General features: G+C 34.9%; 1 protein-coding gene across 2 annotated transcripts in view; it reads left to right on the forward strand.

Moving 5' to 3' along the window:
• CNTLN (centlein) overlaps positions 1-27,488 on the forward strand; it is a 331,003-nt gene that overhangs the window by 214,999 nt on the left and 88,516 nt on the right. Inside the window, exons 14-16 of one of the 2 annotated variants that reach the window (XM_072841469.1) lie at positions 7,763-7,854; positions 11,885-12,420; positions 26,450-26,630. In XM_072841469.1, the coding sequence (XP_072697570.1) occupies positions 7,763-7,854; positions 11,885-12,420; positions 26,450-26,630 (809 nt within the window). The remainder of the gene's footprint in view (positions 1-7,762; positions 7,855-11,884; positions 12,421-26,449; positions 26,631-27,488) is intronic. The other variant, XM_072841470.1, reaches the window with a different exon arrangement.

The raw sequence follows: 27,488 nt of genomic DNA on the forward strand, positions 1-27,488 counted from the left end.
TATGTTAACATTTTTACTTTTCACAAGAAAATAAAATAGGACACCTAAATGTCAGCTTTATAATTCATAAAGGTGTTTGTTTTTTATTCATCGATAAGATTTACTAGCTATGTTTGTTCAAAGCTATGTTTGTTTCTATAAATTATATAGAATTATTTACTCAATATTACTAATTCATTTATATTTTTGTTTGACATTACATTTTTCTGGAACTCATTTAGTTCCTATCTATTTTCCTGGAATCAATATCATAGAGGTAGAAGAAAACTTAGAGATCTGCAAATCTCTCAACTCCCTGAGGGAATATATCTGTTCCAATTAAAGGATTATTCCTTTGTTAAAATTAAGATAACTATATTTACTCTAAGACTTCAGTCCTTACTGTAATACCTTATTAGAAAAAAGTAAATAAGATTAGGACAGAATTTCTCCTTGTTTAACTTTACTAGAGCTTCATTGTTACCACAATACTTTTTAGGTGTTGACAATTTAACAATTAACTTAATTTGTACTTAATAAGTTTTCATATGCCACTCATCTGCCCATTGTCCCAATTACTGTTGTTACTCCATTTGCTCTTAGTTAGGTCTCTGGTGACTTATCAAAGCCAATGTTTGAAATCTTTTATTTTACACCACTGATTTATATCATATCTCAAGCTTACTCTTTTTTTTTTTTTTTTTGCTTCTGAAACATTGGTTTTCCTTTTTTTACCTTCTACTGTTCTACTGTGCTTGCCTGTATTTTCACTGTTTCTTCCACTGGAACTTCCTTCCATTTATTCCTTAACTATTGGAGTACTCTAAAATTATATCCTTGGCTTACTTTTTAAAAATAATAACTATAGTTCCTGGAAAAATTACACATACTTGTATATATTCAAGCAGTAAGAAAGAGTTTAAAAAGAAAAGCATCCTAATTCACACTTAAAAATCAAAATTTCAATCTTAATTATCAAGTGAAATCTCTCTTAATACTTATATAGAAAGAATTCTAGGGATTCCTGGGTGGCTCAGCAGTTCAGCACATACCTTTGGCCCAGGCGTAATCCTGGAGTCCCAGGATCGAGTCCCGTGTTGGGCTCCGGGCATGGAGCCTGCTTCTCCCTCTGCCTGTCTCTCTCTCTCTCTCTCTCTGTCTCATGAATAAATAAATAAAATCTTTAAGAAAAAAAAAAGAATTCTAGTCAGATAAATTGTGCAAAAAGAAAACCATATGTATGCTATTTTTAAAAAATTATGTTTACAGAATTTACGTATTTTATGTAATTTACGTAATTTACGTTTATTATGGAGAGACATCTGGTTTTCCCTCCTTCTTGTACATCAGTCTTTAGATGTGGCTTGATTTTTCCATGTGAATTTTTAGTTTATTCAACTTGATGTTCCAATATTTAAAGAGTATATATATGTCTTGATATACTTTATTTTAAATCATAATTTTGGATTATCCATGTAATTTATTACTTTTCAATTAAGATTTTCCTGAATTACAAGGAAATGTATTTTTGCATATTCCATTTTTTTATACACTCTAATTCAAGGATATCAGTTGTCTTTATGTTTTGTTACTTTTTGTTTGACTTTCATATCTGTTTTCTTCTAATTCTTTAATCTTTGTCTTTTTCTTCTGCATACAGTTTATTTAAACACTTTTCCTTCATCAGTAATTCAATTTTGAACTCTATCTATCTATCTATCTATCTATCCACACACATACATATATGTACATATATCTTCTTTCCTTTGTTCTTTCTAATATTTCTGTTAAATCCATAATGATGTTTTCTGGTTCTCAGTTTATTTCTTCTGCTCTTCAAATTCCCCACTTTATTTCCTTTGTATATCTTATTATTTCTTTTCTAAGCTCATATTTTATTAAATTCAGGGTTTTGGCAAGTTTTTTTCTTTTTTTTTTCTTCCAGAAAGGATTTTAAATCTGTGTTTTGTTAAGTGTCCATATCACTCCACCTACTAGGGAGTGTTTCCTATTCTGGAAGGGGTGATCCCAAAGATTTATTTATTTTTTTTAAAGATTTTATTTATTCATAGAGAGAGAGAGAGGCAGAGACACAGGCAGAGGGAGAAGCAGGCACCATACAGAGAGCCTGACGTGGGACTCGATCCGGGTCTCCAGGATCACGCCCTGGGCTGCAGGCGGCCCTAAACCGCTGCGCCACTGGGGCTGCCCCCAAAGATTTAAACTGGTATTTGACTTTACATATAGCAACATGGTGGCTCTTATTTTCACTAAGAACCATTTCTTCTGCTCTTCATTCCTCCTGTAGATCCAGATTTACTTTTGGTGTCATTTTCTATTTTCCCAAAGGATTCCTTTTAGTATTTATATAGTGCACATCTGCTGGTGATGGATTCTTTCCACTTTTATACCTGAAAAAGCAATCTTTATTTTTGTTTTCTTTTTGAAAGATATTTTCACCAAGTATAGAATTATGCATTGGCAGTTTTTTTTTCCATTCAATACTTAAGAAAATTTGTTCTACTACTTCTGTCTTAAAATGTTTCCAGTGATAATTATATCATTCTTATCTTTTTTTCAGAGGTATGTAACATTTCTTTTTTTTCCCACACTCTGGTATTGGGGGAATGAACTATTCTTGGGCCTGTGTGAATTTTGAAGATTGTTTCCTCTAGTATTTTTAGGGGGTTCTTTTTTTGGGTCATTTACACACATTCCTGTGCTGATCAATATTTAGGTGAAGACTTGAGAAGGAACCTTTTATAGATCTTCAGAGCTCTCCCTCTCTCTGAGCAGATTTGTGTTCTTAGACACTTTATCCTGCACCTCAATCTTCCTTGGACTCTGGGATCCCTGGACTCTGGGATCTCAAGTTCCCAGTTTGCTTCAAGCTAAGAAGATCACCAAATTCCATTTAGTCCCACATTTTTGTGCTGTAGCCTGGAAGGTCTCTAGGCAGTATGCGGGAGCCATGATTGAGTTCATTCCTTTTGTTTGACCACTCTCAGGGATGACTTCCTCTCATTGTTTTATGCCCAATGTCTGACAACCATTGTTTTCATCTGTTTTCTCTAGTTTTAGTTGTTCCATGTGGATGGGTAAATCTGGTGCCTCTGCTACTTACTTTTATTGTCATTAAGCTTGTTTTCCCTGGATGAAAATCCCAAATCTATATGAATAGTAGCCTTTTTCCACGTACCAGATATATTTTTCTTATTTCCCGCTACCTGTTTTCCCCTGGCTATCTTTACAATGATTTCAAAAGTTCTGCATATTTTTTAAAAAATCTTATTACCTTTCCTAGCAAATCAGTTCTGCCTCCTCTAACTTCCCACATGAGCACTGTAAGCCCCTACCACACTAAATTTCTCTTTATACTAAAGATTGCAATTCATGGTGTAGTGAATCTGCTACAATCCCACAGTATCTCTGTTAGGAGCTTACCTGAGCTGAACTGCCAGATGTCCACATAACTGACTTAAGATCATAAGCCAAAATGAAAGTAATAGTCAAGCCTTTAATCACTTACTATATAAGCAAGAGGCTAAAGTAGAGAAAGTGCCAACTCCCTCTGTTCTGTCTTCCCCCTGGAACTGTAGGCCAGTTGAGGATCAGATGGATCAACACAGAGCTGTTGTCTTACAGCCAAGGAGCCCTGAGCTAAAGTCTCCTGCATTTTTATTGATGTGGGTCTTTGGGGAGAAAAAAGGGCAGGGCTAGGAGAGGGAAGGTACTGAGTACTGAATCAGATGGAAGAACAATATTTCAAGGTTACCTCCACCCCAGCTACCAGATAAGATCTTGGCGGGGAGATTTGAAGAGGCCCTCAGCCAAAGGGCTGCCAGGCAGTAAGGAGATCTTCACCTGCAGCCTCGTGGAGGCACCTAGGCTAGGAGCACAGATACGCACATGAATATGGTTGGCCAGGGGGAGCCTGAGTCCTTGACTGTAACTCCTTCAGGGACTGGAGTCCATTGGCCGTGTACCGGGTCTGTCCGGGGAGGGCAGCTTTTCCTCACAGGGCTTTCTGGGTAAAGAGTGTAATACATATGGTCAGGCCTGAAAAATCACATATAGGATTAGGTTTAGAACAGGAATCCTCGACCTTTACCACAAATGCATGAGTGTGTTCATAAAAACACTGTTAATGGCTTCATTGAAAGCTGAAGGCCTGGGATGCCTGGGTGGCTCAGTTAGTTAAGCATCTATCTTTGGCTCAGGTCATGGTTCCAGTGTGCTGGAATCCAGCCCCATGTCAGGCTCCCTACTCAATGGGGATCTTGTTTCTCCCCTCCCTCTGCCACTCCCCTACTTGTGCACGTGCGCTCTCTCTCTCTTTCAAATAAATAAATAAAATCTTTTAGAAAAAGAAAGGTGAAGTCCTGCTTATTAATAAAAGAACAAAAGAAGCAAATGTGAAAACTCACAAACAATAGCAAGCTTTCTTTTCTTTCTTTGTGTGTGTGTGTGTGTGTGTGTGTGTGTGTATGTGTGTTGTGTTTGGGTTGGCTGAAGCAGATCTCTTTGCTGCAAGTCATCTGGTCCAGCTCTTTTTCAGGCTGCAAGTGGAGTTTACTTCTGCTCCACTGTCTATTTCTTGGCTACAGAGGGACAAATATAAATGTACAGAGCCTCTTAAGCCTAGATTTGGAACTGGCACATTGTAACTTCTATTCACATTCATTTTATTAAATACAGCTAGCAACAATTTGTATGTTTTATCCATTTTAGTTTCTTTGGAGGGATGGGAGACTATTTCAGACTTTTTAGACCCTCATCCATAAACTTTCTAGAAGTCCTTTTGTCCAGCTGAAAGGATCTACTAAACATCATATTACTTTTAGAGATTGTCAAGAACAGGCCTGACAGTCACATCCAGGGCCATGCCTTAATGTCAAAATCTCAGATTTGGCCTTTCCTGCCAATGTGTCAGTGGTTGCTCATTTGATATGGTGAGAAACTTTCATTTCCAACCCTGAAAGTACTGGAACGTATGCACTTCTGAATACCTATGGCCGCTCCTTTCTGAGCTCAGTTCTTTCCTATAAACCCAGTCAAAATCAACTCCTGCTATCAGCAGAACACTGGAACATCCTCACTCATTGTTACAAATTAATCAGCTACATTTTTGTCTTCCATGTTATGTCAGATGGCAGTTTGCCAAATGTTTGCCACTACATAGCATGGGTCAGTTTTCTCAGCCTCCTGAAACATTCTTTGGCACCCACCACCTAGTCCCAAAATTGATGCCACATAATTTTAGGTTTTTATTATAGCTATGCCCAGCAGCTTTTGCTATAGTGTAAACAACCACAAAATTTCAGTGACTTGCAATAATGTACATTATTTTTTTGTTCATGGTTTCTGCAGATCAGCTGGAGCATATGTGCTTCAGGCTGAAGTTCTGTTATTTGTTTGGAGCATATTTGGCTCACATGGTTCTACATGTCTCAGTCTCAGGCCCAGGTTGAAGGAGGCAGTGACTATCTGGACATATTCTTTTCAAAGCAGATGCTGGAAATTGCCAAGGGAAGAGGAGAAATACCTAAGTTCTAGGTTTATAACAGGCACTCTCTTATTTATACCCACATTCCTTTGGTCAGTACAACTCATATGACCACGCTCAAGCTCAGCGTCAGTGGAGTAGGGGTCTCTACTCCACCCATAAAGGTAGAGAAGAATGGAGTAAGCATTTGCTGACTAATACTCTACCATAGTGTGATATCAAAGTATGAACCAAAAGCATTTGCTGTTTTTCAAGTATATACTGCTCAAAATAATAGTATACTATAGTGGCATATTTTAGGGTGGCAATCCTAAAGGTATTTTCTTATGGCAACCAATCATAATGAAAATAGATTTTTAGAAATAATTTGATAAAATAGCTAAAAGAATCTACAAGGGGGAAAAATTGCAGAAGAATTTAGATTAATTTGTTAATGTAATCTAAGAGAATTAAGAGAAAAAAACATAGAAAGAAAGATAAGTTTATCTGTTAGGAGAGAATATGAATCAGAATGAATTTTTATAGTAGGAATGAAAGTGAGGCATTTAAAACCAAAACATTAAAAATAAATCTCTAGAAGTGTGAAACATGTGCTCACATATCTAATATAGGACAAAAATAGAACTGCATATTTCTAACTAGGTCTTCTTGGTTCGTTTCTCAAATCCTGAGACCCTTGAATGAGAGAAGAATCAAAGGGCAGAGTGGGTTCCTTGTTCCCCTCTATCATCTGGGCCTAGCTACTTGGCTATTCTTTGTGAAACCTGTTAAAGCGAGAAACTAAAGTCTTCCACAGAAGTGAACGTGGTCAACCAGTCCACCAGTGGACTTTGCACACACCCAGGAGCACAAAGCAGCAACCAAATTCATTTTTGAATCAGTCTTATTTTATTGGAATTATTTAGCTGTTTTTAGCATTTATGCTCTTTGAGCATAGAACTATTTTATTCTTATTTTTTAAGAGTAAATATTTCAGTTAGAACTATAGTAGATATTTAAATGACTTGAACAGCTGAATTGTATTTGCATATTATTTCTATATTGCTGAAAGAGTGTTGTAAATGAATTCAGCACCATGGTGTTAGGGGACTAGAAAAAGAAACTTGGGAACCAATAGATTATTATCAAGGTAAAGGTACATATTCCCCAGGTGGCAAATTCTACCTATTCCAGCTTTTATTATCCTTAGGATAGTGTTCTATTTATTTCATGAGTACAGAAGTTTTAATTGGATATGTCATGTTTCAAAGACAAAAGAAATGCCTAATTCACTCTAACAAACTTGTTAGTCACTGTTTATACCAAGAGGATTTCTACTCTACAGAGAATAATATTGTTTTTTTTCTCCTTTGTTGATGAATCAAAGTTTTACACTGACCTACAGCAGCCAAGCATACTTTAAAGCAAAATCACCTCAGTCTAGCACAGATACGTATCCTTTTAGCTTTATATATTCTTGTTTGCCCTTCTTTTTTGATTCTTTAAGAAATGTTGTATCTGAAAAATAATTCAACAAGGAAACATTAAATTTGTCACAATAATTTATCTGATTAGAAAACATTTATGTTTTAATGTATTTAAATTTTGATAGTATTAACTGAAATTTTATGATTATTTTTTTCCTTTAATTTTGATATGTTGTAGATTTTTGTTCGTTTGAAAAGGTTTTAGTAGTCATATGCATGGAGAGTATAGGAATCATTTGTAGAAACAACTTCACCTGTTATCTGGGTTTGTACGTGTTATAAAGTGACAGTTTTCCTGGAAATGTGATTTTTATGATTTACTCTGCTTAGTGCATGATTTTTTACCTGGAAAAGAGGTGGGGGCAGGGGGCTGTTACAGTTTCAATTCACCCTAATTCGGGTAGTGTTTGCTTTGTTCAGCAATCACTCTGATCCTCCTGGCAGGGAACAAGATCCAGAGAACAAAACTAGTAGTGACTAGATAAGAAGGCAGCGAATTCCGCTTTTAAGGCAAAGGAGGAATAGTCTACAAAAGAATGAAAATAGGAATAAAAGTATAGCATTGTTAACCTGAAGATCTGTTGTACCTTTGAAAATCTTACACTGGGAAAAAAAGACACTACAAAGGTATGTAATTATGTGACTGAAATCTTGGAAAAGGTTACCATTTAGTTTCCAGCCAAATACTTTGACAATAAAATAGATTAGATTATTCATAGTTGAGAAAACTTAGAACCCTTTTCCTTAAAATGACAGGACACTGTTTCAGCAGTATATGATGTACCGTAATATATTATTTATTCTCTACCAGAACAACTCTGTAGAAACGATGAAGATGATGGGGTCAAGAAGAGTACTCCAGAGAAGAATGGGAAAGAAATGTCGGAGCAGACATTGCAGAAGGTAGTCTAATCTTTAAGATATTGAGCTGAGGAAGTTAAATCTGAATTTTAACATAAAGGATTATGGTTTAAAAAGAGGGCTCATGAACTTAAACCTTGTGTGAATCCTTAATTTAAATTCATAATTCAAAATCATTCACTTGCCAAATGGGTTAAACAAAATCAATGTTAGTGAAATAAATGTGGAAACACTTGTGCTTCTATTGACATAGATTAAAAATATCTTCAAAGATGAAATGAAGAGAATGATAATAGAAATTATAAAAATTTTTGCTATATGTGCTTATTACCAGTTTAAAATGTGACATGAGACTTATATTAAAAAAGCATATAGATTTGCAATTTTGAACTATTAAAACTGAATGTAGTTTTAGCTTCAATAAAGTAAAATGGTAATATGTTTATAATTTAATTTTAAACTTAAAAATATACATGACTCATTTCATTTTAGATAGAAATTTATGCCCACATAATTTAGAATAGTTTTGCCTGTTTTAATAGAATCACTCATACAAACCCTGCTGCCACTTTACATTAATGCCTGTAATTAACAATAAAATGTTCTTTAAAAATCTTAACACTTACTTTTACAGTTTTATACTTAATTCATATTTTTGTGTATAAATACATTCTTATCAAGATCAGTTAAGTTGGCTTGGTTGCATTTTAGCACGCTTTGTTATTGTTATAAAGAAAATATTTTTTAATTGGTTGTAATTTGCTATGCTAGATACTTAGATAAAGCTGGAAATACACAAATATATAAGTAAAAATATTAATGAGGCTACTTATATTTCTTACATCTGTGAAATGACTTATAGGAAATCTCGTGACTTAGAACAGATGATGTGATCCCTTATACTTCTAACACTTGCTATACATCAGGTAACAAAGGCTGTCATCTCATTATTACTGAATAAAACATAGCAGGTTAACACAATAACATACAGAATAAATGCTCACATTCCTTTATCGTAAGGTAAAACGAGTAACTGAAAGAATATATGCATTATCAGCTGGAAGGCCATACAGTTTGCACTAGCTTATCTTCTTTGTTTCAGAACAGTATTTTTATTTGCTGGGATTTGTATAATTTTTCTCTCTATGGCTTATAATAGTATATTGCTATCTACTACTTCCTTAGGGTAGAAACCCTAAAGAAATCCATTATTTAATTCTAACTGCCGTAAATGGCTACTTCCATAGTGGATCCAGAAACCCATTTTAAGTTCTAAAAAGCCAACAGGAATTATTTGCACTGGACCGTACTAATTTGTCACTTTTTAAAAATGTTAACCTAATGTACTTATGTGAGTCATGATTTAACCTTCTTTAGTTGGGTTTCCTGATTTTAAAAGTATGTACTGTAAAACATTCAAAATAGGTTTAAAAGATAGTAACAATATGAAAACATTTGTTTACATAGTAGAAATGAAACATATATAATTGTTTTAAGTAATGTATTAACATTTTACACTGTTATGGCATGAATTGAGCTCCCCCCACCCAATATTATTATGTCAAAGTCCTAATTCCCAGTATCTCAGAAGATGACTGTATTTGAGGATGAGGTCTTCAAAGAGGTAAAGTTAAAATGAGATTATTGGGGTTTAAACTACCCAGTCTGTGATATTTTCTTATGGCAGCCCTAGAAAAGTATTACAGACACTTTACAAAGTCAGGTGTTTTATCTCCATTTTGAAAGAGGCCATCTTTTTTGGTAAATTATTATGATCTGTACTGGAGGAAAAGTATGCACATGAGCTGATTTACAGACAAACCAAATGCCTTTAACAAATCCCTAGACTTTCCTTCTCAAATATATTGAAATTTTCCTTTTGTTTCTGGAGGTTTAATATCAGTTTAACAATAATTTTTAAGAGTATACCTTTCCCTTTCTAAAGAGTTTAGAAGTACTGTCTCTGTTTTATTTTTCCTCCATTTTAACTTAAATGCAAATAATTTTGGCCAGTTTTTAGGATTAAACATGGATTCACATTAGGCAGTTAACAGACTTAAACATTTTAAATGTTAACAGATTTTAAAGATATTTATCCAATGGTATATAAAATTTTTATGAGTTGCACCCAAACTTAAATGGATTTTAGTCAAAAGACAAAGATAATGCTCATTTCTAGAATTGAAATCTCATATTTAAGATGTTTGTTATATTTGTTCATAACCTGTTATATTTTAATCAAAAGTACAAAGTTGATTTAAGTGCTAATTCAACAATGTTTAGTGCAAGTAATCTTATCTCAGTTTAAGTAATTTTATTAAGTAGCATAATTGCTTATTTACATAAAATAGATTTTAAAAAATACAGTCTATTTTACTTACTCTATCATGGAGTCTAACATGCTAAAATATTTTTGAAAATACACTGTTGTTTGCAGTGATTAAAACCACTAAGAAACTGAAGAAACTGTAGAAAGGTGATATTCTCTATTCTATAGTATTTTTTACTAAATAGAGAATAAAATTTGACATAAAATGATTTTGAAAAAGTAAGCAGTTTTTAGCTAGAATTCATGTGTTCTTGAAAATGATGTTTAGGAAACAACTTACATCTTTCCCACCATAACTAAATCCAGTAAACTGGAAAGCAATAAGAATATCTGTAAGTTTCATCTTGCAGACTTCTGGAATATTTTAAGTTACTGGTTGTCAATACATCAAGTATGTTTCTCCTTGGAAGAATTGTCTTAAAAGTAAAATGAGTCCATATAGTGTTCCAATCATTTAGGTTTCTTGCTTTACCCCAGTCCTTTGTTCATTTTCCATATGTATCTATGGCTTGTAGAGTAGCCTGAGGGGCACAAAATCTTGAATTTGAATTCCATTTCAAAGCAGGAAATGTTTACCTCTCTGCATTATTTAAGTTTTCAGAGACTCAATTCCCTCCTCTGGAAAAATAATTATTGGCTATACTTACCTCACATGGTTTTGAGGTGATCTGAAGAGATCATGTTTATGAAACCATCTTATAAATGGTAAACTGTACTTTACAAACAATAGTGATTCTTTATTTTTCAAGATTTAAATTGAAATCAACTCCTCCTTGAAGTTTTCATACTCATGGCTTAGAATTAATTGCTCTGTCCTTTTTGCCCAGACTTATGATACTTAGATCCTATCCTTTATCAGATTTATTTATGCAAGTGTCTTTCTTTCAAATAGTTTTTGAAATTTCTTAAAGTCAGAAATTATATGTTTTCATTTCTATGTCCTACAGTGTGAACAATGTATACTGAAATAAATGAGTGCAATCTTGGAATAAGTATAAATTTAAGTTGTTGGGGATGCCTGAGTGGCTCAGTGGTTTGGCACCTGCCTTCGGCCCAGGGTGTGATCCTGGAGACTCGGGATCGAGTCCCACGTTTGGCTCCCTGCGTGGAGCCTGCTTCTGTCTCTCTGCCTGTGTCTCTGCCTCTCTCTCTGTATCTCTTATTAATAGATTTTTTTAAATCTTTAAAAAATAAATAAATAAATTTAAGTTGTTAGACTTTTTCTTGTATAAACTAAGGACCTCATGACTACTAAAATTATATTTTTCTAATTTAGAATAATGCAGCCTTGATAGATTATATTTTATATAGGTAATCATTTTTTCAGATGATTGTTAGATATTGAAGAAAATTATTTTATTAATGAAGTTTCTCTATATCTATTTTTAGACTTTTTGTATAAATTGCTTTTCTCTGAAAATAATTTTTTTCACAATAGTCTATATAGCCAAAGCATTTATCTCAGAAAACTCTGCAAAGTTTATTAGTATACTTAGTTCTGTATCACTTTGTGTAGAATTTTAACTTCTTTTACCATCTGTCCTTCATTCAACAGATGTATTATTGCATTTTATAATGTATTTATCTACACCGCCTTAGAATTATTTAGAAATTAAGTACTTTAGATTTATTTTGTCCTTGTGCTAAGTGTAATTTTACTTTCATAAATTAGAAATGATAAAAAATATACAGCAGATTATGGTTTTGGACTTTTAAGAGAATAAATTAAACTCTTCTGTTTAGGTCGTTGAATTGGAAAATCGGCTACAATCTTTTGAGAAAGGGTCAAGAAAATTAAAAGAAGGAAATAAAAAATTAATGAAAGAAAATGACTTCCTGAAATCCCTCTTAAAACAGCAACAAGAAGATGCAGAGGACAGAGGAAAAGAGCTAGAACAGCTACAAAAGGGGAGTAAAGAAGTAGAAAAAGATAAAGCTGAACTTCAGGTAAAAATCAGTGAGCTGGAGAGAGAAGTCACTTCCCTAAGGAGACAGGTGGCAGAAGCTAATGGGCTGAGAAATGAAAATGAAGAGCTGATGAATTCAATAGAGAAATTGGAGCATTCAGCAGACAAAGCTAAATCTGAGATGGCCACCACGGAAGCAAGATCTGGACAATACGATTGTAAGACAACCACTACCAAGGTTAAATTTAAAGCTGCGAAAAAAAAGTGCTCTGTGGGTCGTTACCACACTGTTCTCAATCACTCCATCAAGGTTATGAGCAATGTGTTTGAGAACCTCAGCAAGGACGGCTGGGAGGATGTGAGTGAAAGCAGGTAAGGCTCTCATTAACTTAGCTCTGTGGTGGGGACACTGTGCATATGTAAAGCACCAGCAAATGGAGATTGAATTTCAACTACTGTCGATTTGGTATTCAGAAAAAATACTGTCAGATCCTTTGAAATATCTTGGGAGGTCTTGTTCTGAGCTTATTGACTGAAATTTGCATGCAAAATTAGCCACAACTGCATGAGTATTTGAATAGGTGCCAGGAAACCCAAAAGAAGGCAATGCTTGATTTCTTCCAGTGATGCTATTTTCATGCAGTCATGAGGCTTGAAATTGACAGTTTGGCAGGTTGATTTAATTTGCTGGCCCTTTGCATATTCACCACTGACAGCTAAGGATTCCCAGGCAAGCCTACTAAGTCGGTTTAGTTATCTTGTGACATGCCAACCTGGGAGGAGAAACATTTTTCCCCCTTAATTTAGTTAGATAAATTTTGAATGACCCATTTCAGCTTGTTACCAGATGTCTACAAGCTGTTTAACATCCTTTAAATTAAGAACCATCTTCACTAATTATTTCATGTATGTATTATGCAAAGTCATTGTACTAACTTTAATTGAATGGTAGTTAAAAATTAGTTCTTTAAAGTTAAAGCCCTCTAAATTCCTAGTCTTAAGTTGTATAACACTTAGCGAATAGCAACAGGAGAATACTAAAAATCTGTAATATTTCTTTTCCTCACTCCTGGCTATACATTACTATACGTACTTGAAGCACATCAATAAAACCACAAAGGCAAATGGATAGTAGAATACTTCTTTCTATACCTAGATAATAGGGAAGTTCAATGTTGCCAGAATTGCTAACAGACAAATTGAACAATTTTCCATAATTCTGTCTTGTTTTGTAATAGCATGTATTTTCTTTTATTTTTCCAAGCTGTCTTTTTTAATCCCCAGAAGAGATCTGTTTTAGGTTTGGATGTCCCTAGATAGTGTAGGGGTGAAAGAGTTTTTTTCCCTTCTTCCTTTCTAGGTTCTTGGACTGGTCTAAAAATGAAATTGATACAATACAGATTAACAGGAAGAAAACAAATAAAAGTTTACAAACATGCATGCCTTCTGTATACATGGGAGAGACCCAAGGAAACTGAATAACTCCCCCACATGGCCAAAACCACCACCTTAAATATGATCTTCAGTGAAAGACAAAAGAAGATGGGGTCAGAGTCATTATGGGAGGTTATCAGGAAAAAGTACAGTAAAAAAAGGGGGAATCAGATTTTTATACAGATTTAAGTTATTGTCTTCTTTACAAGAATCTTTAGAGCTGTAGGGTCATCCATTTCTTCCTGGTACAAGGAGAGCATCACACTTGAAAATGGAGATTTTTCTTATACACGTAAATGTCTCTTACAAAAGGGTAACTTCTACTTGTCCTATATTTACAGTTGCCAGTTTGCAGCAATTCTTTTTTTTTTTTTTTTTTTTTTTATGATAGTCACACAGAGAGAGAGAGAGAGGCAGAGACATAGGCAGAGGGAGAAGCAGGCTCCATGCACCGGGAGCCCGATGTGGGATTCGATCCTGGGTCTCCAGGATCGCGCCCTGGGCCAAAGGCAGGCACTAAACCGCTGCGCCACCCAGGGATCCCCAGTTTGCAGCAATTCTTATGTCAAAGACATATATTGGGGTGGCAAATTCTGCTCCCCTGTGATCCCACCTTTGAAACTTCCCCAAGAAATATCACAGTCCAGAAGCCAAGCTGATAGATTGTTCCATATCTCAAAGATCCAGCCTCTGTCCTGAGAATATGCCATCTTAAACAGTTGTGTTTTATTTCAGGAGGTGGGTCCTGCAGGTGGGCTCCCAAAGTCAGACCTATTTTGTGTGAGACATCAAGCATTTAAAAAGGCATTCTTATAGAAGCAAAATAAAAACAAAGGTTAATGATTGGAGCAGATTATAAACCCAATCAGAGTCTTGAGGGCAGCCAGTAGAAAGAAGACATTCATAAGATAGGAGTTGAAGCACTTGAATGTGTCTGATGATGTCGTTGGTTATTTAGGTAAATTTCTGAGTGGCCCATACAGCAACAGACATGAAGACCATCTAAACCTGAGCTGTTGTGGTGGTTTCTCTGATGTTTATAGCAAGTGATCTAGCTTCAGTTTGCAGGGCTTCTGGAGAAAAGGCAGCTTGAGTTCTCAGTGATTCCAAGTCAAAAGTAGAAAGACTTGGAATTTGGAAAGTCATAGCCAGATATTTGAGGAAACCAGAAGAATTCATGGTTCAATCCAGATTATAGACAAACAACAAATCCTCAAGGCAATTAATCAGAATTAGAATCTAATATCCATAAAGTATGTTATTGAAACATAATTATTCTCTTTGAAATCACCCTAATTTCCACTAAAGATAGCTAAATTAAGGCTAATTTGTTTGCGAAATAAGCTTCATTTCAATAAACTTGGTCTGATTATTTATGTAAGTCCGACAAAGAATTCACTATATTCACTATATTTTAAATCTGCTTTACTGGAATTTTTCATAAAGAGTTTCAGACAGAACTTTTCAAAGCTTCTCAAGGCCAAAATGCCAATCCAAGGTTGCCAACCAACTTTACCAGCAATAATTATACATTTGGGTAAATTTCTCTCTTCTTGAGGTTCCCAAAATGTCCTGAGGTTTCTTCACCTGCTAAGAAGTGACCTTCCTTACGGGGTAAGGCTGCTGGGAACCCTGTAAGCAGGGTACTAGGCTCTTTTCCCAAAAAGTTTTATTGGCTCCATAAAGTCATCTTAGTTCCTAAAAAGCTGTCTGTCTGGTCATATCTGAGTCTGCAAGCTTCTCTCAAACATTCCAGTCAAAACCTTGGTAATATACTCAACGTTTCCAATTCTGTCATGTTACAAAGAGAACAGATTCATGTAGAATTTATGCAAAAAAAAAAAAGATTTCTTGAAAATATAAGAATACTTACTAAGAATTTCCAAATTCTGTAGTGATCACCTAGGGCAAAAATGATAAATGTTTCCCTTTGTTTGCAAAGATTCATTTTACCAAATTGTTGTAAGTCACTGTTAGCTTAAGAGGAAAAAAGTTTTCTCAGATCTAGAAAAACAAAATAGTAAAAAAAAAATTAGTGATAAAATAAAGTCACAAAAATTATAATCATTCTCATTAGTTCACTGAGTCCCATGTGACCAATTTTTGTTCTGCTTGAATCCAGTTTTTCTGTTAATTCTGGAAACTCTTAACAATTCAGTTAAAGTTATCAGAAACCCATATTTTGGAATATTTTCCATGAGTCTCCTTGGAGATCAAGCATATTCCAAACATTTTTGCAAAAGTTTTAGAATAGGGGCTCCTGAGTGGCTCAGTTGGTTATGCGTCCAACTCCTGATTTTAGCTTAGGTCATAATCTCAGGGTTATAACATCAGGCTCCTTGCTGGGCATGGAGCTTCCTCAAGATTCTCTCTCTTTTTCTTTTTTTTAATAATAAATTTATTTTTTATTGGTGTTCAATTTGCCAACATACAGAATAACACCCAGTGCTCATCCCGTCAAGTGCCCCCCTCAGTGCCCGTCACACATTCTCTTTCTCAGTCTCTCTCTCTCTTTCTCTCTTTACCCCTCCCCTCTCCACAGGCTTGTGGTCTCTCTCCCTTAAAAAAAATTATTAAAACAATTTTATAAGTAAAACAATAACTATAAATGACAAAGAGTTAAAAATGGCCATGGTTAAAGATCTGGTGAGAGTTTATTACAATGGAATTGAGAAGGAAAAAAAAAAGATAAGGAGGGATCCCTGGGTGGCGCAGCGGTTTAGCGCCTGCCTTTGGCCCGGGGCGTGATCCTGGAGACCCGGGATCGAATCCCACGTCGGGCTCCTGGTGCATGGAGCCTGCTTCTCCCTCTGCCTATGTCTCTGCTTCTCTCTCTCTCTGTGTGACTATCATAAATAAATAAAAATTTAAAAAAAATTAAAAAAAGATAAGGAAATCTGGTTATTTCTGTGATATATGTTCTTCAGAATAATAACTAGAAGTATAAGTGATAACATTATACCAGGACAAATCAGATTTTAAGGAATTTCATGTAACTTCCAGAATATTAAAATTAATACACATATCTGCAAAAATATAATCAAGTAGGTTTAGCATCATTTTTTAAGACATTTCTCATGACTCAAAATACTAAATCAGCCTCATTAGGTTAAAAACTCTTTTTGAGAAACTCTGCAATATCTCAACATTTCTTCCAAGTCAAAAGACTTCATTTAGAATTTGATTTGGGGAGGTTTATCAAAAATATCAAAAGGTTTTGGACACTTGACTAAATGGGATAATAGTTCATTCACTATGATATAATACTTAGTTTTCTATTTAATCAGTCTTTAACAAAGACTTCACAGGCAAATATAGAAGTTTACACAGTTGCCAGTAAAACTTAGCTGTTTTTATATCAAAAGGACTAGGTTTACTTAAGTAATCAAAAACCTGATTATAAAAATAATGAAGCAGGGGAATTGTTTTGATAAAAACAAAATCTTTGCTTTCAATGTAAATTACTTTAAAAAGTAAAGAAGAATCTCTTCAAGTCTCTTATCAAGAATACACCAATAGTCAAGAAAACGTCCTTTTACCAAAGACAAAATCAAACTGTAAAATTGTAGCAGCTTACTTTTGATGTAAAAATTCACTTAGTTAAATTAATTCCAATCTTAGCCAGTTCTGACCATGTATTAGGTTCCTTTTTAAAGATTCCTTTTCATAAACTTTCTACAAGTTTCAGATTTTGTCCTGTTCTTTTTTTTTTGTGGTCCTGTTTTTCCTCCATTTTTAAATAACCAGTTTTACTTTGGGACATATTTACTCTCTTTTCCTTCAACAAAATGCATTTCTATTCTGCATATCTTTTTTTAGCTGAAAACACACATCCTACTTTCCTTGCATTCAGAGATGTTTTTCTTATTATTCCTAGTAGTTTTAGTTACATTTATTAATTAGAATTCTTAAGCCTTAGAAACATTAATTTCTAGTAAAAACTAAGCAGTTGTGAACTATGTTTTATATTAGCATTCTGTAGTTTGTCAGATTTATGAATATATTCCATAATTTCTAGAAACATATGCCCCACCTTTAAAAATAGTGCAATCTTTCATATGGTACATGTTTACTAACAGATCCAAGTAGTTCTTTAATTCCTGTGTAACATGAAGCTGAAAGTAGATAAACCTATGTTTAGTAATTATTTTATCTTCCTTGGGAATGATGTAGATATTCAGTGAATTTCACATCATTGAATTTAACTTAGCAAAATTTTAAAATTTCAACTTACCAAAGGTACTTGGGAAATTATTTTTAAGTACGCATACTGTAAAATATAATTTCCGTTAAAAAGTTTACCTTAAAGCTGTTACCCCACTAACATCTGTCTAAGTCACTCACTTCCAATAATTATGTTTAGACCACCTATGAAAACTTCATGAGACATTAGGCACAGCCAGCCATCATCCCAAGTTATTTTTTGCTGACAAATTTTGTAAGAGATATAACATGAAGTTATTTGACTAGTATGCCTAGGCAGAATAAGTTGTATGTCTGCATTATATTGAACATTGATAACTCTAATATATTACAGTTTTAATTAAACCAATGAACTTAAACTAGCTTTTTTAACTTTTTTAGATTTTATTTATTTATTCATGAGAGACAGAGAGAGCGAAGCAAGCTCCATGCAGGGAGCTTGATGTGGGACTCTATCCCGGGACTCCAGGATCACGCCCTGGGCCGAAGGCAGGCTCTAAACTGCTGAGCCATCCAGGGATCCCCACACTAGCTTTTATTTACCAAAGATTATCTCCGATCATGTGAACTTGAAAAACATTTGGGTCCATTTTTGCGAACTCAATTTATCTAAATGTTTAATTTTGTCAATTTTAAATTTTTTTTATTTTATAAATTTATTTTTATTGGTGTTCAATTTGCCAACATATAGAATAACACTCAGTGCTCATCCCGTCAAGTGCCCCCCTCAGTGCCCGTCACCTAGTCACCCCCACCACCTGCCCACTTCGCCTTCCACCATCCCTAGTACGTTTCCCAAAGTTAGGAGTCTTTCATCTTCTGTCTCCCTTTCTGATATTTCCCACTTATTTTTCCTCCTTTCCCCTTTATTCCCTTTCACTATTTTTTATATTCCCCACATGAATGAGAACATACACTGTTTGTCCTTCGATTGACTTACTTCACTCAGCATAATACCCTCCAGTTCCATCCACATTGAAGCAAATGGTGGGTGTTTGTCGTTTCTAATGGCTGAGTAATATTCCATTGTATACATAAACCACATCTTCTTTATCCATTCATTTTTCAGTGGACACCGAGGCTCCTTCCACAGTTTGGCTATTGTGGACATTGCTGCTAGAAACATCGGGGTGCAGGTGCCCCAGCGTTTCACTACATCTGTATCTTTGGGGTAAATCCCCAGCAGTGCAATTGCTGGGTTGTAGGGCAGGTCTATTTTTAACTCTTTGAGGAACCTCCACACAATTTTCCAGAGTGGCTGCACCAGTTCACATTCCCACCAACAGTGTAAGAGGGTTCCCTTTTCTCCCCATCCTCTCCAACATTTGTGGTCTCCTGCCTTGTTAATTTTCCCCATTCTCACTGGTGTGAGGTGGTATCTCATTGTGGTTTTGATTTGTATTTCCCTGATGGCAAGTGATGCAGAGCATTTTCTCATGTGCATGTTGTCCATGTCTATGTCTTCCTCTGTGAGATTTCTGTTCATGTCTTTTGCCCATTTCATGATTGGATTGTTTGTTTCTTTGGTGTTGAGTTTAATAAGTTCTTTTTAGATCTTGGAAACTAGCCCTTTATCTGATAGGTCATTTGCAAATATCTTCTCCCATTCTGTAGGTTGTCTTTTAGTTTTGTTGACTGTATCCTTTGCTGTGCAAAAGCTTCTTATCTTGATGAAGTCCCAAGAGTTCATTTTTGCTTTTGTTTCTTTTGCCTTTGTGGATGTATCTTGCAAGAAGTTACTGTGGCTGAGTTCAAAAAGGGTGTTGCCTGTGTTCTCCTCTAGGCGTTTGATGGAATCTTGTCTCACATTTAGATCTTTCATCCATTTTGAGTTTATCTTTGTGTATGGTGCAAGAGAGTGGTCTAGTTTCATTCTTCTGCATGTGGCTGTCCAATTTTCCCAGCACCATTTATTGAAGACACTGTCTTTCTTCCAGTGGATAGTCTTTCCTCCTTTATCGAATATTAGTTGACCATAAAGTTGAGGGTCCACTTCTGGGTTCTCTATTCTGTTCCATTGATCTATGTGTCTGTTTTTGTGCCAGTACCACACTATCTTGATGACCACAGCTTTGTAGTACAACCTGAAATAAATCTGGCATTATGATGCCCCCAGATATGGTCTTCTTTTTTAAAATTCCCCTGGCTATTCGGGGTCTTTTCTGATGCCACACAAATCTTAAAATAATTTGTTCTAACTCTCTGAAGAAAGTCCATGGTATTTTGATAGGGATTGCATTAAACGTGTAAATTGCCCTGGGTAACATTGACATTTTCACAATATTAATTCTGTCAATCCATGAGCATGGAATATTTTTCCATCTCTTTGTGTCTTCCTCAATTTCTTTCAGAAGTGTTCTATAGTTTTTAGGGTATAGATCCTTTACCTTTTTGGTTAGGTTTATTCCTAGGTATCTTATGTTTTTGGGTGCAATTGTAAATGGGATGGACTCCTTCATTTCTCTTTCTTCAGTCTCATTGTTAGTGTATAGAAATGCCACTGACTTCTGGGCATTGATTTTGTATCCTGCCACATTGCCAAATTGCTGTATGAGTTCTAGCAATCTTGGGGTGGAGGCCTTTGGGTTTTCTATTAATTTTGTCAATTAAATAGAGCTCTTTTACACAATAGTTTTGGTAATATCAAGTGGAGGCAGAAAATTATCACATATCTACAACATACATATGCAGGAATACAGAGACCTTAAAATTTTAGCTGTTAGAAAGGTATGATAATGTAAAATTTACTAGTAAAAGAACAGTAGGAAAGAATTAAGTTTATCTGTTCAGATGGCTTTTGTTTGTTTTTACTAATATTTGTGGAGAAGACAGGATTTTTCAGTTGCCTAAATTTCAAATGAGCTTTCCCTCTTTTGTTCTCCTTCTGATTAGAATTACCTTCTTGAAGTTTGTAGAACTTTTATGTCTCAGAGTCACAGGGAAGGAATGCAAGTTCCTCTAAAAAGAACTTTGATTTCCTAAGGCTAATATTTACAAGCCTTTGAAATAAATGGAAGAGGCTTTGGGAATAGTAAAAAGAATTGGTGGACTTTGAATGGTTTCTGAAGCCACCTCTATGGTCCTGTAAAGATTAGATGAGTAAAACAAGGACAGCTGTTTCCAATTCCTTAAAGAATTGGGTTGTTGCTAAATGTTATCAAGAAACTGTCACACCCATCCAACTATGTTGAATGTTTTTCTTTCCTTCTGGGTGCCTTTAGCTTAGGGGAGAAACCCTTACAAGTTTTTAAATTTTTTTTATTGTTTTTCTATCAGGCACTGAATATCAGCTTTCTTCACAAATTTAGACTGGTAGCTTCTAATTTTCTGCCTTTTTAAACTATCCACTAATCTCAAGGGGTAATCCATTTATAAAACTTTTTGAGGATCCTTTCTTAGTTTAAGAAATTCTTTAGCTATGGCCTTTAGTTCATCCTTTGGCCAACGATTGAAAGAGAGATGAGGCACATTTTCCCTAATCTCAAGTGGTTATTTTTAAAAGGTAATAATCTTTTCATATTAGAAAGGCAGTTCAGACAGATTTAGTAAAACATGAGCATTTAAGTAAAGAATGATAGAGAGGAGCAGTAGGAGTCATGTCAGCCTTAATGACTTTTGTTTTAGATACCTCTTGGATCATTAGTTTTTCATGTCCCCAATTTTCCAAATATCCACCCCCCGCTTTTTTCTTTTTTGATGAGAAAGCTCTCCCCAGGTTTGCATTTTAAAGAATGGTTCTTAGGTCCTACAGAAGATGAGGGCAGAAAACTTGTATCACAAGGGCATAAAAACTTATTCAAAATAAGTTTTCTCCAAGATGGGGTTTTGGGGACATATTTCCCTATTATTAGAGCTCCAGGTAATTTAAATTTTAACTTTTTTTTCTTAAGTGGAATACACTTCTGTTTCCAGTGTCTCAATAAGCAGTTTGAGGTGAATAGGTGAGGTCTGAGGATTAGTAATAATAGGTGAGCTTTGAATTGCTTTTAGAACCACATTTTGGGTTTTGTGGAGATTTGCAGAGAGGTAGGGAGGTTTAAACAAGGGTCCCAGATATCCAAAAGGTCTTCTGAAAGGGCAGAGAGAGGGAGTTGGAGCTAGGTGGGTGTGGAAGAGGGTAGAATTTACATTAGATACAGATCCCAATTTTTTTTAATGTAATTTCTATTATTTTGTATTGTCAAGGGAGTCCTTAGGGCTGTTGTACTTCTTTGTGTCTACTTTTTTATTTGGTTTTTCCATAGATACCAATAATACAATTGTTTAGGATAAGAGCTTTCTAAAAAGAAAAAAATTCAAATACAGAAGTTTTTCCAATTCAAAGGATTCCTCCTCTGGCCATTGATGCATAGGATCTATAAATAGTGATTTAAAGACACTGGACATAAAGCCAAGCTCTGAAGACATAGAACAAGATGATAGACACACAAAAAAACAATTATCATCTCTGAGAGGAAAGGAATCAATAGAAAGCAAGAGTACTCATAACAAATTTTTACCAAAGTTGCTATACCCAAGGACCTAGCTCCACAAATATTTTCTCTTGCTAATCTAAATTTAGATAAGTAGAAGGACTCTCACTATTCTTACTTCCATCAGACCCTACAGGCAGAGGTCCAGGAGACTGATGGGGTAAGAATTCTTACCTTGTGCCAGCTTGTATCTTAGGATCTGGGGTCTGTCAGCTGTAGAATCTCTGGAGTGAGCAGTGATGGTCCCTTTAAGGTCCCCAGAACTTTAGGGGCAGAAATGTTTTCCTTTCTTCCTTTCTAGGTTGTTTGGCTAGTCTAATAATGAAGTTGATAGAAGACAGATTAACAGGAAGAAAAAGTCTAATAACATGTACACCTCCTGTATATATGGGAGAGATCCAGGAAAATTGAGTATCCCCCAAAATAGCTGATTGCTTCCACCCTAAAATCATGTTCAGATAAAGACAAAAGATGTTGGGGGTGAGGAGTCAGTTGTAGGAGGTTATCAGGAAAAGCACAGTAAACAAGGGTAAGGTTGTTCTCCATTGATAACGGTTTCTAGGGAACGAGGTCATCCATCTCTTCTTGGTATAGTGAGGAAGGCATCCTTACAGATGGGAGATTTCTTAACCATAGACATAGAACTGAAATATATCTTAAAATGTCATACTCAAGCCTATTTGCCTCTATTATAATTACCTTGATTTTATAAACATTTCAAAGCTCAGACTTTGGGGGATCTGAGAGATCTCCCGATTGGTTGGGGGCCACCAAATATGGGGTGACTTGATTAGGTGGAGGCCAGTGATACTGGCAGTAAAGAATTCACCTGAGGCAGAACAAAAGGGATAGAAATTTATTGGGAAATTTATTGGATACACTGCAAGTGAGTTTTGGGCAGAACCACAGAGGAAAGACTGTCCGACAGGAGGCAATCGGTGGGAGACTGTAGTTAGAGGGAGAAGTTGAGAAGGTATGGAAACAAATGTAATTTTTTTTTTTTTTTTTGGTAATGTGTCTGGGTGTAAGTAATCCATTGGTCAGCCACGGCTTATGGATGTGGTTTTTAAAAATTATTTATTTATTTATTTTTATTGAAGTTCAATTTGCCAACGTATAGTAGAACACCTAATGCTCATCCCATTAAGTGCCCTCCTCAATATGGGCGTTTTGAGGCAGGTTGCCCAATGGTCCTCATATTGAGTCACTGTGGGCCCTTCTACCTTACTCAGCCTTCCAGGGTTCACATTGGGTGCCTAAAAGCAGCCTTTATACAGACCACACCCCAGAACAATTAAATCATAACTTCTATGGTGGAATACAAGCTTCACTAGTTGTTGAAGCTCTCCAGCTGATTCCAATAGTAGACTAGTTTGGGAACCACTGTTTTAAATGGTCATTGGGTCAAGCCTGTCATCTTTCGGCAGGTAATAAAAATTTAAAAACAAATTTATGAAGGTTAGGAAGAAGGACCAAATGTGCATTCCCATTTATTTTTTACTTCTTCTAAGGTTTTCTTCCTCATTCTCAAAAGCTGTTAGAAAATCCTATTCAGCTGAAAGCCCACTAAGCTTTTATCTATGTCTTCAAGGAAATTCTAGTTTCAGCTACTAATTATATTTCAGCTGGTGATACTACCACACTCTTCATAATAGAAGTGGTGCAGTTTACTCATGTGTGAGTATGTATATATGAATAAATACATGAAAGCTAAGTAACACAGTCAGTTCTAATTTCATCATATTAGTGCATGTGCAGATGGTCACATATTTTGGGAGATGTATCACAGTATCTCTTGAAACATAAGATTGTCATTTAAGTTGCTTAGCAGTGAAACTTGATTTTACACTGTGTGGATTAAGTGTTATATTTCCTGCCTGACAGAATAGTCTCCGGAATCACTCAGCTGCAGAAAATTCTCAATTAGAAATCCCACAGTGGAGCTTCAGGACTTTAGAATATTCTATTTCTTTTAGCTTTTTGTAGTCTGAAATACAAGAAATTTATTTGAATACTGACAAAAATAGAATTTTGTCCTTTATATATATGTATGTAAAATACTACATTATATAACTATTAGCTTATTAATATTTATTTATATATTTATGAATACTTATTTCTCATAATTGAACAGCATTATAAAAACATGCCGTCAAATGACAAAAATAGTACAATTTAGTAACAAGTTTGAACTCCTTTATTCAAGGGAAAACAATCCAACGGTTGGGGGAGTACAGTGCCTAGCAAGCTGTGGCACTCTTTCTAAGGATTTTGAGCAAGAGGGAGTTTTATAGAAGAAACAGTGCAGAAACAGGACATGGTTAGATAAGATGTCAGGTAATTTTTGTTTTTGTTTTTGTTTTTGTTTTTGGTAAGGCCAGCATGTCCCATTCTCTAGGGTAAGGTAAGTTAGCTAATGTGATTGGTGTATATTAGGCTTCCTTGATGATGAGGTATTTACTATAAGTGCAGCTAACTTAATTCAGATTTCTGATGGTCAGGCCCCTGGCACAGCTGGCATTCTGTGGGTCCTGATATACAAATGACTTTTATCAATGCCCATTCAGTGATGGGTGATCATCAGGAAGATTTGTTAATACCTTGCAAAGACAAAATGATTTCAGCAAAGCATGCTTATCAAATTTGTGGGTAACATGACATTGAAAAGGATATAAAATGCTTTACAAAATAGTATAAAAATCCCCAAAGATAGTAATAGACTGGGAAGATAGAGTTCCACAGAAGACTACAGGGACCATTACTTACCTGGAAAATGCCAATTGCAGAACAATACAATGGGAAAAATACAATACTTTGCAGTAGTATACATAAAAATATTGTAGGAGGTTTTAATTAAATTTCGTATGAGTCTACAGTACATTGTAACAGGACAATATACATGTTTAAAAGCTTGCGTAATTTTAGTCTGCATCTACCAGCTGTTCTACTATGGAATTCACATAGTGTACTTGGAATATGAAACTGAATTCTGGGCACAATGCTTCATGGAGATAAGGTGGAGCATATTCAAGAGTGACCAGGGTAGAAAAACATCTCAAAAAGACATAATAGGATTATCTGAATAAGCGAGGGATGTTTTTCTTGAGATGTTTCAAGCATCAAATAACCATATCCAAATAGTTAAGAGATCATTCATATGGAAAAGGGATTGGACTTATTTGTATGTTCTACTCAAACTCAACACTTTATTTTCCTTCTCATTCACACAAACTATAAACATAATAAAGATTTTACATATTTTCTTATTATCTGAACCCACCCCATTAGGTTGAAATCTACATAAGGGCAGGGATGTTTATCTCCTTTATTCACTTACTACTTCGTCTTTTGTGCCTAGAAAAGTGCCTGGCACTTAATGGATGCCTACCAGGCATTTTATTGAATGATGAATGGACATAAGAGATGGAACTGGGATCATGGGTGACAGCCTCAGAGATTCAGAGTTTGTCCCAAACTAAGGGAAACTATTCTGTTAGAAATGTTAAAGCTTTCTCCCCGAGCTCAGACAGTAATAAGTGCTCCAACCCTGGCGTTGTTGAAACATGTGCTTCCTGAGTTAACACTTAGTAGAAATACTACAGAAGTGATACTACTAGGCACTTGATACTAGATATTGTAATTTCCTCATGAGATTTTACAATTTTGGAAAACACTTTTAACACATTTAATTTCTTCTCATTTGGGTGACAACTATGACATTGAATTATTTTTCATTAGGCATATTCTTTTTCTTTGAAAGATACACTTTTCAAATATGGTATATATGGTGTACATAAGGGAATTATAATAAAAAGGATGTTTGTGAAAAAAAATCAGGACTGTTACAATATAACATTTATCAGATGAAGAAACAATGTCCAGAGACAGTAAGTAATTTAAAGAGCCATATAGCCAGAACTCAAGTCCCAGGCCAGTGCTTGCTTGCTGAGTCTGCTTATTCTACTGCAGTAGTGGGGCTCCATTGAAGTGATATTCAAATTCAGTCACCAATATAGATGCCCCATTGGGTTAATTAAAGAAGTACTACTTGTACTTTATTTATTCATCTTAATAAGTTAGAGACCCTATACAGAATCCACAGAAATAGCAGACTATATAACATATTTAGACTAATTTTTTTCTTAACATAGAGAACCAATAAATGCTCAAATTAAACTTCTAGCTTTATATACAATATGTGCTATAATAGCATTTGGTCTTGAACTTAAAAGTGGTATGTTTAACAACTCTTCTTACTGGATTTTATGTTCCCCCCCTTTTTTTCCCAAAAGCAGTGATTCTGAAGCACAGACCTCTCAAAATTTAGGAACAATTATTGTAGAAACATCCCAGAAAATAAGTCCTATAGAAGATGGAAGACATCAGAAAGAAAGTGACCAAACAGAAGATAGCCAAATGCAAGGAAAAGACATGGTACAAATATATTCAAATACAGATGGCAAGACCCCGAAGGTATATGACAGTGTTGCTTAATTATAATCTATATTTTTAATTTTATTTTATGCTTCATAACTTAAATTTCATTGCCAGTGATTTAATTTGAATCCTTAGAAAATGTTTTTCTTTGAAGTATACAGTGGAAATACTCAACTTTTTAATAATTTTTAAGTACCAATTTGTTAACACACTTTTGTATAGTTGAAAAGAAATAGATATTATTTTCCTAAATATAAATCTTAAGGTATTTATATCTTAGCCAAAAAAGTAGGTGATAAATCTTAAGGTATTTATATCTTAGCCAAAAAAAGTAGGTGATAAAAGCTTATTAGTTTTTAGGTATATTAGTTTACCACACGAAGAAACCTGTTTTCATATTAGCCTTTGTGATGGTAAAGTTATTGTCTGACTAAATCTTTAAATTTCTAATTTCTTAAAGTATCTTATTTAGTTTTAAAGATTTTATTTATTTATTCATGAAAGATACAGAGAGAGGCAGAGACATAGGCAGTGGGATAAGCAGGCTCCCTGTGGGGAGCCTGATGCAGGACTTGATTTATATCATGTTGTCATTACTAATATTCTATAGCAGTCTTGACTGATAATAGAGCAAGTCCTCCATCTTGTTCTTTGAGCCTCTTTGGTATTTTTGATACTTTGCTCTTCAAAATAAATTTAGAATCAGCTTCTCAAGTTCAATAAAAAATCATTTGGGATTTTGATAGGGACTGTAAGAATATAAAGTAGTAATAAAACAGTAAGAATACACTGAAGGATAGAGAAAAGACAAACCACCTAGGAATCACAAGATTCAAGGAACAATATGATGGGTGAGTTTTCTGGGTTTTCATTTTGCTTCACATATGTGGCCTG

Source organism: Canis lupus, chromosome 10 (genome assembly GCF_048164855.1).
Source record: "Canis lupus baileyi chromosome 10, mCanLup2.hap1, whole genome shotgun sequence".
In the NCBI taxonomy this organism is placed as follows: domain Eukaryota; kingdom Metazoa; phylum Chordata; class Mammalia; order Carnivora; family Canidae; genus Canis; species Canis lupus.